The sequence below is a fragment of the Loxodonta africana genome, chromosome 7 (assembly GCF_030014295.1).
Source record: "Loxodonta africana isolate mLoxAfr1 chromosome 7, mLoxAfr1.hap2, whole genome shotgun sequence".
NCBI classification, from domain to species: Eukaryota; Metazoa; Chordata; class Mammalia; order Proboscidea; family Elephantidae; genus Loxodonta; species Loxodonta africana.
This window is the reverse complement of record NC_087348.1, coordinates 119,518,797-119,532,823: the sequence shown is the minus strand read 5'-3', so window position 1 is coordinate 119,532,823 and position 14,027 is coordinate 119,518,797. Positions and strand designations below refer to the sequence as shown.

The following is a 14,027-nucleotide window of genomic DNA, read 5'->3' as shown; positions in this document are numbered from 1 at the left end:
AGGGATGGTTCAACATTAGAAAAACAATTAATGTAATCCATCATATAAATAAAACAAAAGACAAGAATCACATGACCTTATCAATTGATGCAGAAAAGGCATTTGACAAAGTTCAACACCCATTCATGATAAAAACTCTCAGCAAAATAGGAGTAGAAGGAATATTCCTCAACATAATAAAGTGCATTTATAAAAAGCCAATAGCCAACATCATCCTAAATGGAGAGAGTCTGAAAGCAATCCCCCTGAGACTGGGAACCAGACAAGGATGCCCTTTATCACCACTCTTAGTCAACATTGTGCTGGAAATCCTAGCCAGAGAAATTAGGCTAGATAAGGAAATAAAAGGCAACCAGATTGGCAAGGAAGAAGTAAAAGTATCTCTATTTGCAGGTGACATGATCTTATACACAGAAAACCCTAAGAAGTCCTCCAGAAAACTATTGAAACTGATAGAAGAGTTCAGCAGAGTATCGGGACACAAGATAAACATACAAAAATCAGTTGGATTCCTCTACACCAACAAAAAGAACATCGAAGAGGAAATCACCAAATCAATGCCATTTACAGTAGCCCCCAAGAAGATAAAATACTTAGGAATAAATCTTACCAGAGATGTAAAAGACTTATACAAAGAAAACTACAGTACGCTTCTGCAAGAAACCAAAAGAGACCTACATAGGTGGAAAAACATACCTTGCTCATGGATAGGAAGACTTAACATTATAAAAATGTCTGTTCTACCAAAAGTGATCTATACATTTAATGCAATTCTGATCCAAATTCCAATGACATTCTTTAATGAGATGGAGAAACAAATCACAAACTTCATATGGAAGGGAAAGAGGTCCTGGATAAGTAGAGAATTACTGAAAAAGAAAAACAAAGTGGAAGGCCTTACTCTACCTGATTTTAGAACCTATTATACTGCCACAGTAGTCAAAACAGCCTGGTAATGGTACAACAACAGATACATAGACCGATGGAACAGAATTGAGAATCCAGACATAAATCCACCCACATATAAGCAGTTGATATTTGACAAAGTCCCCAAAACAGTTAAATGGGGAAAAGACAGTCTTTTTAAAAAATGGTGCTGGCATAACTGGATATCCACCTGCAAAAAAATGAAACAAGACCCATACCTCACTCCATGCACAAAAATGAGATCAAAATGGATCAAAGACCTAAATATAAAAACTAAAATGATGAAGACCATGGAAGAAAAAACAAGGACAACGTTAGGACCCCTAATACATGGCATAAACAGTATACAAAACATTACTAACAATGCAGAAGAAAAACTAGATACCTAGGAGCTCCTAAAAATCAAACACCTATGCTCATCCAAAGGCTTCACCAAAAGAGTAAAAAAATTACCTACAGACTGGGAAAAAGTTTTTAGCTATGACATTTGCAATCAGCACCTGATCTCTAAAATCTACATGATACTCAAAAACTCAACTCCAAAAAGATAACCCAATTAAAAAATGGGCAAAAGATATGAACGGACATTTCAGTAAAGAAGACATTCAGGTAGCTAACAGATACAAGAGGAAATGCTCACGATCATTAGCCATTAGAGAAATGCAAATCAAAACTACAATGAGATTTCATCTCACTCCAACAAGGTTGGCATTAATCCAAAAAACACAAAACAATAAATGTTGGAGAGACTGAGGAGTGATTAGAATACTTATACACTGCTCATGGGAATGTAAAATGGTACAACCACTTTGGAAATGGATTTGGTGCTTCCTTAAAAAGCTAGAAATAGAACCACCATACACTCTAGCAATCCCACTCCTTGGAATATATCCTAGAGAAATAAGAGCCTTTACATGAACAGATACATGCACACCCATGTTCATGGCAGCACTGTTTACAATAGCAAAAAGATGGAAGCAACCAATGTGCCCATCAATGGATGAATGTATAAATAAACTATGGTATAGTCACACAATGGAATACTACGCATCAATAAAGAACAGTGATGAATCTGTGAAACATTTCACAACATGGAGGAACCTGGAAGGCATTATGTTGAGTGAAATCCATCAGTTGCAAAAAGACAAATTTTGTATAAGACCACTATTATAAGAACTCAAGAAATAGTTTAAACAGAGAAGAAAATTTTCTCTGATGGTTACGGGGGGTGGGGAGAGAGGGCGCGTGGGAGGGGGTATTCACTAATTAGATAGTAGATAAGAACAACTTTAGGTGAAGGGAAAGACAGCACACAGTACAGGGGAGGTCAGCACAACTGGACTAAACCAAATGCAAAGAATTTTCCAGAATAAACTGAATGTTTTGAAGGCCAGCATAGCAGGGGCAGAGATTTGGAGACCATGGTTTCAGGGGACATCTAAGTCAATTGGTGTAATAAAATCTATTAAGAAAACATTCTGCATCCTGCCTTGGAGAGAGGCGTCTGGGGTCTTAAATGCTAGCAAGTGGCCATCTAAGATGCATCAATTGGTCTCAACCCACCTGGATCAAAGGAGAATGAAGAACACCAAGGACACAAGGTAATTACGAGCCCAACAGACAGAAGGGACCACATAAACCAGAGACTACATCAGTCTGAGACTAGAAGAGCTAGATGGTGCCCGGCTACAACCAATGACTGCCCTGACAGGGAACACAACAGAGAACCCCTGAGGGAGCAGGAGAGCAGTGGGATGCAGACCCCAAATTCTCATAAAAAGACCAGGCTTAACGGTCTGACTAAGACTAGAAGGACCCCAGTGGTCATGGCCCCCAGACCTTCTGTTGGCCCAGGAAGGAACCATTCCCGAAGCCAACTCTTCATACATGGACTGTACTGGACAATGGGTTGGAGAGGAATGCTGGTGAGGAGTGAGCTTCCTCGATCAGGTGGACACTTGAGACTATGTTGGCATCTCCTGCCTGGAGGGGGGATGAGAGGGTAGAGGGAGTTAGAAGCTGATGAAATGGACATGAAAAGAGTGGAGGGAGGGAGCGGACTGTCTCATTAGGAGAAGAGCAATTGGGAGTATGCAGCAAGGTGTATTTAAGTTTTTGTGTGAGAGACTGATTTGATTTGTAAACTTTTACTTAAAGCAGAATGAAAATTAAAAAAAAAAAAATGGGCAAAGGATATGAAGAGACACTTCACCAAAGAAGACATTCAGGCAGCTAACAGATACATGAGGAAATGTTCACAATCATTAGCTATTAGAGAAATGCAAATGAAAACTACAATGAGATACCATCTCACCCCAACATTGCTGGCAAGAATAATAATAATAATAATAATAAACCGAAAACAACAAATGCTGGAAAGGTTGTGGGGAGATTAGAATTCTTATGCTCTGCTGGTGGGAATGTAAAATGGTACAATCACTATGGAAAATGATATGGCACCTCCTTAAAAAGCTAGAAATAGAAATACCACAGGATCCAGCAATCCCTAGGTATACATCTTAGAGAAATAAGAGCTGTTACATGAATAGAGATATGCACATCCATGTACACTGTAGCATTATTCACAATAGCAAAAAGATGGAAACAACCTAGGTGCCCAACAACAGATGAATGGATAAACAAACTATGGTACATACACACAATGGAGTACTATTCAATGACACAGAACAATGATGAATCTGTGAAACATCTCACAACTTGGGTCAATCTGGAGGGTATTATACTGAGTAAAATAAGAGAAATCACAAAAGGACAAATGCTGCATGAGACCACTCTTATAAAAACCCAAGAAAAGGTTTACACACAGAAAAAAATAATCTTTGATGGTTATGAGGAGGTGTGGGGAGGGGAAATCACTAATTAGATAGTAGACAAGTATTAATTTTGGTTAAGGAAAAGACAACACACAATACAGGGGAAGTTAGCACAACTTGACCTAGGCAAAGTCATAGAAGCTTCCTAGACAACTCCAAATACCTTGATGGACTGAGTTTCTGGTACTGAGAGCTGGGGACTGTGGTCTCAGGGGATATCTAGGCCAGTTGCCATAACATAGTTCATAAAGAAAGGAGAATGAAGAAAAGCAAAGACACAAGGAAAACATTAATCCAAAGGACTAATGGACCACATGAACCAAACCATCCACCAGCCTGAGCACAGAACTAGATGGTGCCCTGGTGGCTACCACCACTGATAGCTCAGACAGGAATTACCGTAGAGGGTCCCTGACAAAGTAGGGGAAAAAAAATGCAGAAAAATATTCCAAGTCACAAAAAACAAACAAACAAAAAAACCCCAGACTTTCTTGTCTAACAGAGACTGCAGAAATCCCTGAGACAGTGGTCCCCAGGTACCCTGCTAATTGAAAACTGAAGCCACTCCCAAAGTCCACCTTTCCAGCCAAAGATTAGCAGGCCTACAAAACAAGCAATAACATGTGAGAAATGTGCTTTTTAATTCAATCAAGTACGTGAGACCTAGTGGGCAATACTTGCCCAAAAGCAAAGATGAGAAGACAGGAAGGGACAGGAAAACTGGACAAATGGGCACTGGGAACCTGGGGGTGGAAAGGGGGAATGTAGACATAATATGGGGATTGTAACCAATGTCACGAAACAATTTGTGCATAAATTTTTGAATGAGAAACTGATTTGTGCTGTAAACTTTCACCTAAAGCACAGTAAAATTAAAAAAAGTAAAACATTTTACTTGAAAGAATCTAAATTGGAATCAAATATAGGTAAGGCTAGCTATGCTTACTGTAAATTCTCCAAACTGCTCACAGAAAGATTGGCATGACTGGATCGACATAGAATAAGGGTGAATGCAACTGGAGAATTTTTCCTTACAGTGATTATTATCTTGGTTTCAAAGAAATTTGTTTTAAAAAATATTTCCCTGTTGAAACATAGTTTACTTTTCTCTCAATTGAAAGAAAATTGGAAGGACTGTCATAAAAAGGAAAGAAATTTTACAAAAACCGATTCATGTTCTTTTGTTATTTATGATAAGAATTATTCACAATAGAACCAAATCTGGCCCTGTTCCTACATGGACAATATAATCTTGAAATAAATATGACTTTCACAATAATTAAAGAGAATTAAAAACTGGTTGAGAAACCAATTAAAACACTAATTAAACATTGGCTGAGAAACCAGAACCTTAAATTCTGTTTCCAGTTGTTAATTCTAAGGTCTTCACGATTTTTTTAGATAGAAATACATAGATGTTTGGTATGATCTCTCTTTTTCTCCCTCTTTTTCTATCTCCATTTCCATCTTGATCTCTATCTACCTCTATCATCTCTCTTTTCAATTGGTACTGGTCTCTCTTAAATTATAAATAGTATTTTAGGAAAGTTAAGCTGAGATACAAAGTGATGCTCATCTCAAATTATAGGACTCAAACAAAATAAACAATTATCTGTGAGCTGGCAAAAGGACATATAATTAATCTGAGCATAGTTTACTATTTTGCTTCCCAAACCCCGTGAAATATGTACCTGTTGCCATGATATTTACGAGCAAGAGTTCAAGTGACCAAAAAAAATGAAACAGTAAGTAAATCATAGTTTTGTTCCAAAACTCAAAAAAAAAATAGTTTCTTAGCAATTTTTGTTTCAGTGTGGAAAACACCACCGTAAACAACCAAGTTTCCAGCTTATCTTCTGACACAGGATGCACACTGGTATTCAGTTAACTCAACTCTGACACTCCAAACAATTTTGAAAACTTTCTACTCTCTTAGCTCATCATTTTCCTTGTGCTGCAGGCAATATATTTCTCACTGGTGGCAGGCAGAGACATAGCCATGACAAGTAAACAGAATGGCAATAAAACAATGTTATCATAGGTGCTCAGTTTCCTGTCCAATGGCATTTAGAGCATATGACCTTTAATTACTCATCTGGTACTCTGATACATGTCAAGGAAACCATGTATATGTCACAAGGTATGTTCCCCAGTCAATACACTGTCTAAAAGAATGAGCATACATTCAAAGAGAGCAGCAGCAATAGAGAATATGGGATCCCACTGTACCTGGTGAATGAGGCGGAGGAGAGCACATCAGAACAACCCCCTGGCCTTCCCTCACAGAGACTGCACTTCTTGTCCGGCCACTAAAATTTCCCAGATCTGTCAACATAACACAGCATTTAGATGCAAGGTAAAAAATGAATTTAAAGAATTACTGCTATTGTAACTTGTATTTACTTTTCACCCATTATCCTGACGGGGTTTCTTTTTGTTTGATAAGCAGTGATAGGAGAGCCTTAAAAATAAATCTATACCATCTTATTTTAAATATCACGATATTCAGATTATATGCACACTCTTTATTCCTATTAATATGGCATGCAGATTGCCAGTGTAGGAAAAAATTAGACAATACAGCATTCACAACACATTACATTGTTCTTTTATTCCTTTATAATATTTCCTACATATTGATTTTTCTCTTGCCAATAAAACCCATTTGTGCATAGTGAAAAGAGAAATGGAGGTGGTTAGGAGTGCTTGGTGTCCAGCCTACTGCCTCGTTACAGGAATGGTGTGTAAAAACAAGCATGAATTTGCCAAATTAGAGAGGCTTCTGTGCTCTAACAAAATATGATGAGGATATAAAGTATTATTTTTCTATAAATGTGGATGAGAAAGTCATGTTACTTTCACTTTATGGAAGCCTAAAACGGTCTGTACGAATTAACTATACTCATCTCTTTTGATTACTCTGCGAGTATTACAGCTATCAGAATACACTTACTTGTATAAGGAATTACAACATCAAGATTCACTTGCCTTTCCTTTAATTATGTTGCATTTACACAATTTGAAAAGACTCCCCTAAAAAGAGAGTGGTCCAAAAATGAATAATGCAAAACTTTATTTGCATTTCTATTATTGCTTATTAGTCTATTGATATCTCAGTACATATGTCCCCTTCCCCTTTTTTGGGTTGGGTTGACAAATGACATGATTCTTAGAATAGTTTTCTTACAGATGGTAGTTCAATATTTTTTTAATTTAGCATTGTTCCATAATCTTGGGTCTATAGCCATGTTTCCATGGTGACAAATGCTTCTAAAACAGAATTATCTTAAATCTTTTATTTAGGAAAAAATAGTATATTTCATATTTATACAAGGTAGGCTCTCAAATTTAATGTTTATTAATCTAACAAATTATGAGAGTAAACATTCAAGGAAAGATAATGAATGGGAAAGAAGAAAATGTTGCTGTTAAGTCCTTTTGAGTCAGTTGTGACTCATAAAGACCCTATATGCAATAGAACAAAACATTGCCCAGTCCTGTGCCATCCTCACAATAGTTGCTATGTTTGAGACCATTGCTACAGCCACTGCATCAATCCATCTCATTAAGGGTCTTCCTCTTTTTTGCTGATCTTTTACTTTATCAAGCATGATGTCCTTGTCCAGGGACTGGTCCCTCCTGGTAACATGTCCAAAGTACTTGAGACAAAGTCTCACCATCCTCCCGTCTAAGGAGCATCCTGGCTGTACTTGTTCCAAGACATATTTGTTTATTCTTCTTGCTTTGCCACCATCATAATTCAAAGGCAACAATTCTTCTTCCTTATTCATTGTCAAGCTGTCACATGCATATAAGGTGACTGAAAATACCATGGCTTGGGTCAGGCACACCTTAGTCCTCAAACTGACATCTTTGATTTTTAACACTTTAAAGAGATCTCTTGGAGCAGATTTGCCCAATGCAAAATGTTGTTCAATTTCTTGACTGCTGCTTCCGTGGGCATTGTGAATCCGCATAAAATGAAATCCTTGACAACTTCAATTTTTTTTTCTCTGTTTTTCTTGATATTGCTTATTGGTCCAGTTATGAGGATTTTTGTTTTCTTTATGTTGAGGTGTAATCCATACTGTAGTCTTTGATGTTCATCTGTAAGTGCTTCAAGTCTTCTTCACTTTCAGCAAGCAAGGTTATATCATCGGCATATCACAATTAGTTAATGAGCCTTCCACCAATCCTGATGCCACATTCTTCTTCACATAGTCCAGCTTCTTGGATTATTTGCTCAGCATACGGATTGAATAAGTATAGTGAAATGATGCAACCCTGACACACCTTCCCTGATTTTAAACCTCGCAGTATCCCTTAGTTCTCATCGAATAACTGCCTCCTGATCTGTCTACAGGTTCCTCATGAGCACAATTAAGTGTACTGGAATTCCTATTCTTTGCAATGTTACCCATAGCTTGTTATGATCCACAGAGTTAAATTCCTTTGCATAGTCAATAAAACACAGGCAAACCTCTTTCTGGTGTTTTCTGCTTTCAGCCAGGATCCATCTGACATCAGCAATGATATTGTCATTCCATGTCCTCTTCTGAATCTGGCTTGAATTTCTGGCAGTTTCCTATCAATGTACTGCTACAACTGCTTTTGAATTGTCTTCAGAAAAATTTTACATTTGTGAAATATTAATGATATTGTTCAATAATTTCCCTATTCTGCTGGATCGCCTTTCTTTGGAATGGGCAGAGATACGGATCTCTTTCAGTTAGTGGCCAGGTGACTGTCTTCCAAATTTCTCGGCATAGATTATTGAGCAATTCCAGCCTTACATCCATTTTTGAAACATCTCAATTGGTATTCCGTTAATTCCTGGAGCCTTGTTTTTTGCCGGTGCCTTCGGTGCAGCTTGAACTTCTTTCTTCATTACCATCAGTTCCTGATCATATGTTTCCTCCTGACATGGATGAACATCGAACAATTCTTTTTGGTATGGTGATGCTGTGTATTCCTTTCATCTTCTTTTGATGCTTCCTGTGTTTTTCAGTATTTTGCCCATAGGATCCTTCAATATCGCAACTTGAGGCTTAATCTTTTTCTTCAGTTTTTCAGCCTGAGAATTGCCTGCAGGATTCCATTTTGGTTTTCTAACTCCAGGTCTTTGCACATTTCATTATAATACTTTACTTTGTTTTGGCGAATCTGCCTTTGAAATCTTCTGTTCAGTTCTTTTACTTCATCATTTCTTTCACTTTAGCTACTCTGTGTTCAAGAACAAGCTTCAAAGTCTCTTCTGACATCATTTTGGTCTTTTTTTTTTCTTTCATTTCTTTTTAATGACCATTTGCTTTCTTCATGTATGATGTCCTTGATTTATCCCACAGCTCGTCTGGTCTTCAGTTGTTTTTTCATGAGCCAAATCTATTCTCGAGATGGTCTTTAAAATCAGGTGGGATATACTCAAGGTGTACTTTGGCTCTCTTGGACTTGTTTTAATTTTCTCCAGCTTCAATTTGAACTTGCAGGCAAGCAATAGATGATCTGTCCTGTAGTCAGCTCCTGGCCTTGCTCTGATTGATGATACTGAGCTTCTTCATCAACTCTTCACAGATGTAGTCAATTTGATTCCTGTGTATCCCATTCAGTGAGGTCCATGTGTATGGTCACCGTTTATTCTGTTGAAGAAACGTATTCCAAATGAATAGGTTGTTGGTCTTGCAAAATTCTATCATGCAATCTCTGGCGCTGTTTCTATCAGCAAGGCTATATTTTCCCACTACTGATCCTTCTTCTGTGTTCCTAACTTTCACATTCCAATCACCAGTAATTATCAATGCATCTTGATTGCATGTTTCATCAATTTCAGACTACAGAAGTTGGTAAAAAATAGTCAGTATCTTCATCCAAGGCCTTCATCGTTGATGCATAAATTTGAATAATAGTTGTATTAAATGGTCTTCCTTGTAGATATATGGATATTATTTTATCATTGAAAGGATTGTACTTCAGAACAGATCCTGAAGGATTCTTTTTGATGATGAATGTGACACCATTCCTCTTCAATTTGTTATTCCCAGCATAGTAGACCATATGATTGTCTGATTCAAAACAGCCAATACCAGTCCATTTCAGCTTGCTAATGGCTAGGAAACTGCTATTTATACGTTCCATTTCATTTTCCTGGATTCCGCATCCTGATTATTAATGGAAATTTGCAGCAGATCTTCTCATTTTGAGTCATGTCACATCAGCATATGAAGGTTCTGAAAGCTTGACTCCATTCACGTCATTAAGTTTGACTCTCCTTTAAAAGGCAGCTCTTCCCCAATTTTATTTTGAGTGCTTTCCAACATGAGGGTCTCATCTGGCACTGTATCAGACAATGGTCCACTGGTATTCATAAGGTTTTCACTGGCCAATTTGGTTTTGAAGTAGATTGCCACATGCTTCTTCCTAGTCTTTCTTAGTCTGGAACCTCTGCTTCTCTGAAACCTGTCCTCCATAGGTGACTCTGATGGTATTTGAAACACCAGTGGCATAGCTTCCAGCATCTCAGCACCACACAAGCACTATAATACAACAAACTGACAGACGAGTGGCGGAAATAAATCTTTAATATCCTAAAGTGGATCCTTTTTTTTTTTTTTAGAGATGGACAACAATTTGCTTATTTGCTGAATTGACAATCAAATCATCTTAAATACATCCAATATCATGAAGGACTAATAAACACTGAAGGCATGATGCCAATAAATAATCAGAGAAGTATTCATTTTTTAAGAAAGAATTTAGGAGTTTACACATAGTTCTATTTTACATTTTAAATCATTTAGATTTCCCCCATGTGGCAAGAGAAAAGAGAAAGATAACATGTGTTACTATAACATTGCCTTTACTGAGGCCAATATAGGGAAAAAAAAACCAAAAAACAGTCCTAATTCTACTCTGATTGTTGTTGTTTACAAAACATGCAAACTAACCTGTATAGTAAAAATTGAGTTTGTTCATATTTGAATATATGTGACTTATGACTTCAAGTGGAAGCCCTGGTGGCATAGCAGTAAAGCGCTATGTCTGCTAACTAAAGGTTGGCAGTTCGAATCCACCAGGCACTCCTTGGAAACTCTGTGGGGCAGTTCTACTCTGTCCTATAGGATTGCTATGAGTCGGAATCGACTCGAAGACAACGGGGTTTTTTTTATGACTTTAAGTTATATGCAATTAATCCTTAGGGATAGAGATTGTCTTTTTTCTAACAAATGATTTCAGTATGAAAACAAAGCATGGAAAGGTTTCTAATTTTACTTCCTTTGACTCTACTCTTAGAAAGAGTATGCAGGAATTATATAATGAGACAGTGGTTTCTGGTAAGGCTAGAATATCGCCTTAGGGATTTTGTAATTTTAGTTTTCTCTCTTCATCCTCATTGGGTTTATAAATTCTGGGAGGCTAGTTGGATATCAATTTATTTTAACAGAATTTCTTTAAAGATTTTTAAAAAGTATATATGTAGCTTTCAATACACTTATTGCATTTATATTATGCTTATGATGACATTTCAAATCAATTTATTCTATTTAAAAGAATATCTTAATAGAGCATAGTCCCAAATTAATGACTATTTTAGAGAGACTGAAGCACAGGATGACCTAGAAATCATACACACAAAAAAGAAAAAAAAATTGTAGAATAATTATGATTTGAATTGTGTTTTGAGATTACAATGACCCAAAAGATAACATTCAGCCGTAACTGCTTTATTTTGTGTCAACCATTAGTATCAGTACAATTAACATTTCCTCATGGAATTGTCTCTGTGTCATTATTTCCTAGAGAACTATAACACCAGCAGCACAAAAATAAATGGATATTTTCAAGTGTGAATAGATTTTTTTTTAATTTTAAAAAGACATCTAGAGAAATCTGTACTTCTATGGAGAATGTACTTTTCTCATTTAATTCCTTCCTCCTAGGTAAAAAAAATATGAAACATTACTATGTGTAATGGTGTAATGTACAGGTGATCCTTATGCTGGGAAAGATTCAGGTTGATCTAAGGCAGGATGATTTATGTGAAAAATTCTTGGTTAGGCTGGGAATGGAGGCTAGAGAGAATAGTCTGAGTAAAAATTAAGTTGGTGCTTTGTATCTCCTTGTAAACAGAAAGCAGTTATGTTCTTTGGAGGGACTCAACAGGGAACTGAGAAATCCTTCAATGGATATGCTTGTAGTTTGGGTGTTTATCTCATTATTTTAATAGATTATAAGTTCTTGATATCAAGTAGACAAATTTTAAAAAAAGCACAAATGTTTATAAATCAGGGCTTTGATTTATTTTATTGCAACTGACACAAGGACAAATGTACGTTCATTTATATATAGATGTATAACTTATGTTTAAGAGAAATACACACACACAAACACATAAACATACATCTGCAAAAATGTTTTTAAAAAAAGAGAATTATTTTAAAGTGTTGGCAAGAAACAGGGTGCAAGAAACTGGGTGCAAGAAACTGGGAGTAAAGAAAGCACGTGAGGAATTCCAGACCCTCATCTCATGACAGTTGATTTAGTTATTTGAGGGGAGAATAAATGTTATACTATTCATAATGCCTACAGGGTCGCTATGAGTTGGGATCGACTGGGCAGCACTGGGTTTGTTTCATTTTTTTTGTTGTTTTTGTTCATAATGAAGTGCTGTGGTCCATCTTCTTCCTGGGCTTAAATCCGCTAATCTCAAATATGTTCTGAGTAAGTGGCAATATTAGGCTTATGGGAGTTGTGAGTCAGGATGGGAGAAGAGATGGAAATACAGCGTTCATTTTGAGGTGCCCTTTTTTTTTTTGACTACACATTTATCCTGTAAGCGGTTCTAGAAAATTTTAGACTGTCAATGTTCTAGACATTCTCAATTAATTCTCCATAACTTTGAAAATGCTATAAATGCAGATCTAATTTGTTATAATTTCTAACGGTTTTCACGAAATTGGGATTTTGTGAAACTTTTGAAAAAGGCAAACCATATTGAAGGAGGTGTCAGAGACTTGAGTTTTATTTGTTTTCACTCCTTGGTGATGTTTGGGTATCAGATTTGTTATATGTAAAATAGGGCAACTGAGCTGAGTGCTCTTTCTGAGGTTTCTCTTTTTAAATTCCGTGATTTCTCTGAAAATGACTGACATGTTTTCAAATATCGATTTGTTATTTGCTGTGTCACTTGCAAAGTGATTGTGTATTAAAGTCTTTAAGCATTTGTATTTGTTATTGTTGTTATTATCATCAGGGTTAAGCAGATAATCATAAAAAAAATTTTTTTTTTTTTTATAATCATAAGATTTTCTTTTTTTTTTTTTGGTCCCAAGTAAATCTCCTGTAAAACACATTGAGGGACCGCGTCCAAAATGTCCGAAAATAAAGGGGAAATAAAAGGAAATGGATAAGTAAAAATCGCAGTAGTTACTAGATACTCCGTGCCAGACATTCTGAAACGTAATTTAGAGACATTAAATTACTCACAGTAATTAGATTTCAGTTTCTGTTTTAAAGATTATTAAACTTAAGTGAAAAGTAAATGGATCACTTCAGTCACACAGTTGACAAGTAGTGAGTTGGCATATCAAGCTCGGTGTCATTGATGCCAAGTTTTTTAAAAAGTATATTAGGGCAAAAGCAATTCAACATTTGGAAGTCAGACCAAATTTGTTTTCAGAATTTGGAAATAATTTTCATAAGGATCTCTTCTTAAAAAACCTGTAAATGGTCATGTATAACAGACGAAAGACATGGAGATAAGCAAATTAATGCTGAATAGAAAAAAAAAATCTTTATGTTGTTTTTGAGACAGAAATAAATTAGTATCTTCTAATCTATAGTCGTTTGCATGTACAGGCTGCCATAAGATACTCTACAGCAAGCAGGGTTGTTAACAGTATTTAGTAAAATAAAAATTTGTTAACTGTCAACTTGACTGGAAGCCATAGGCACGTGAGGATTTGTGGTGGTTTACTGGCAAGTATGAATTTGTAAGCCAGTAATCAATTTATAAGCAGATAGGGCAGGGCTTATTATCCTCATTGATTGATGAGGACACTGGCATTCACTAAGGTTAAGTAATGAGAAAAAAAAAAACAGCTCACATTGAGTAAGGATTTGGTCCTTCTAGATGACTAATTCAGTTATAGAACTAACATATTTTTAATCCAGAGTTATTTTGATGCTCTTAATTTAGAATGTTTTCAATCAGTAGTTATTTCTTTCTTAAACATTTTCCTATTACACCACATGAGATAATGTTACAATTCT

At 36.2% G+C, this 14,027-nt stretch overlaps 1 protein-coding gene across 1 annotated transcript in view; it reads right to left on the bottom strand.

The window, feature by feature from the left end:
* The window catches only part of CNTN5 (contactin 5), a 577,721-nt gene that overhangs the window by 473,459 nt on the left and 90,235 nt on the right, over window positions 1–14,027 (bottom strand). Inside the window, exon 4 of the mRNA XM_064289547.1 lies at window positions 5,991–6,086. Within this exon, the coding sequence (XP_064145617.1) occupies window positions 5,991–6,086 (96 nt within the window). The remainder of the gene's footprint in view (window positions 1–5,990; window positions 6,087–14,027) is intronic.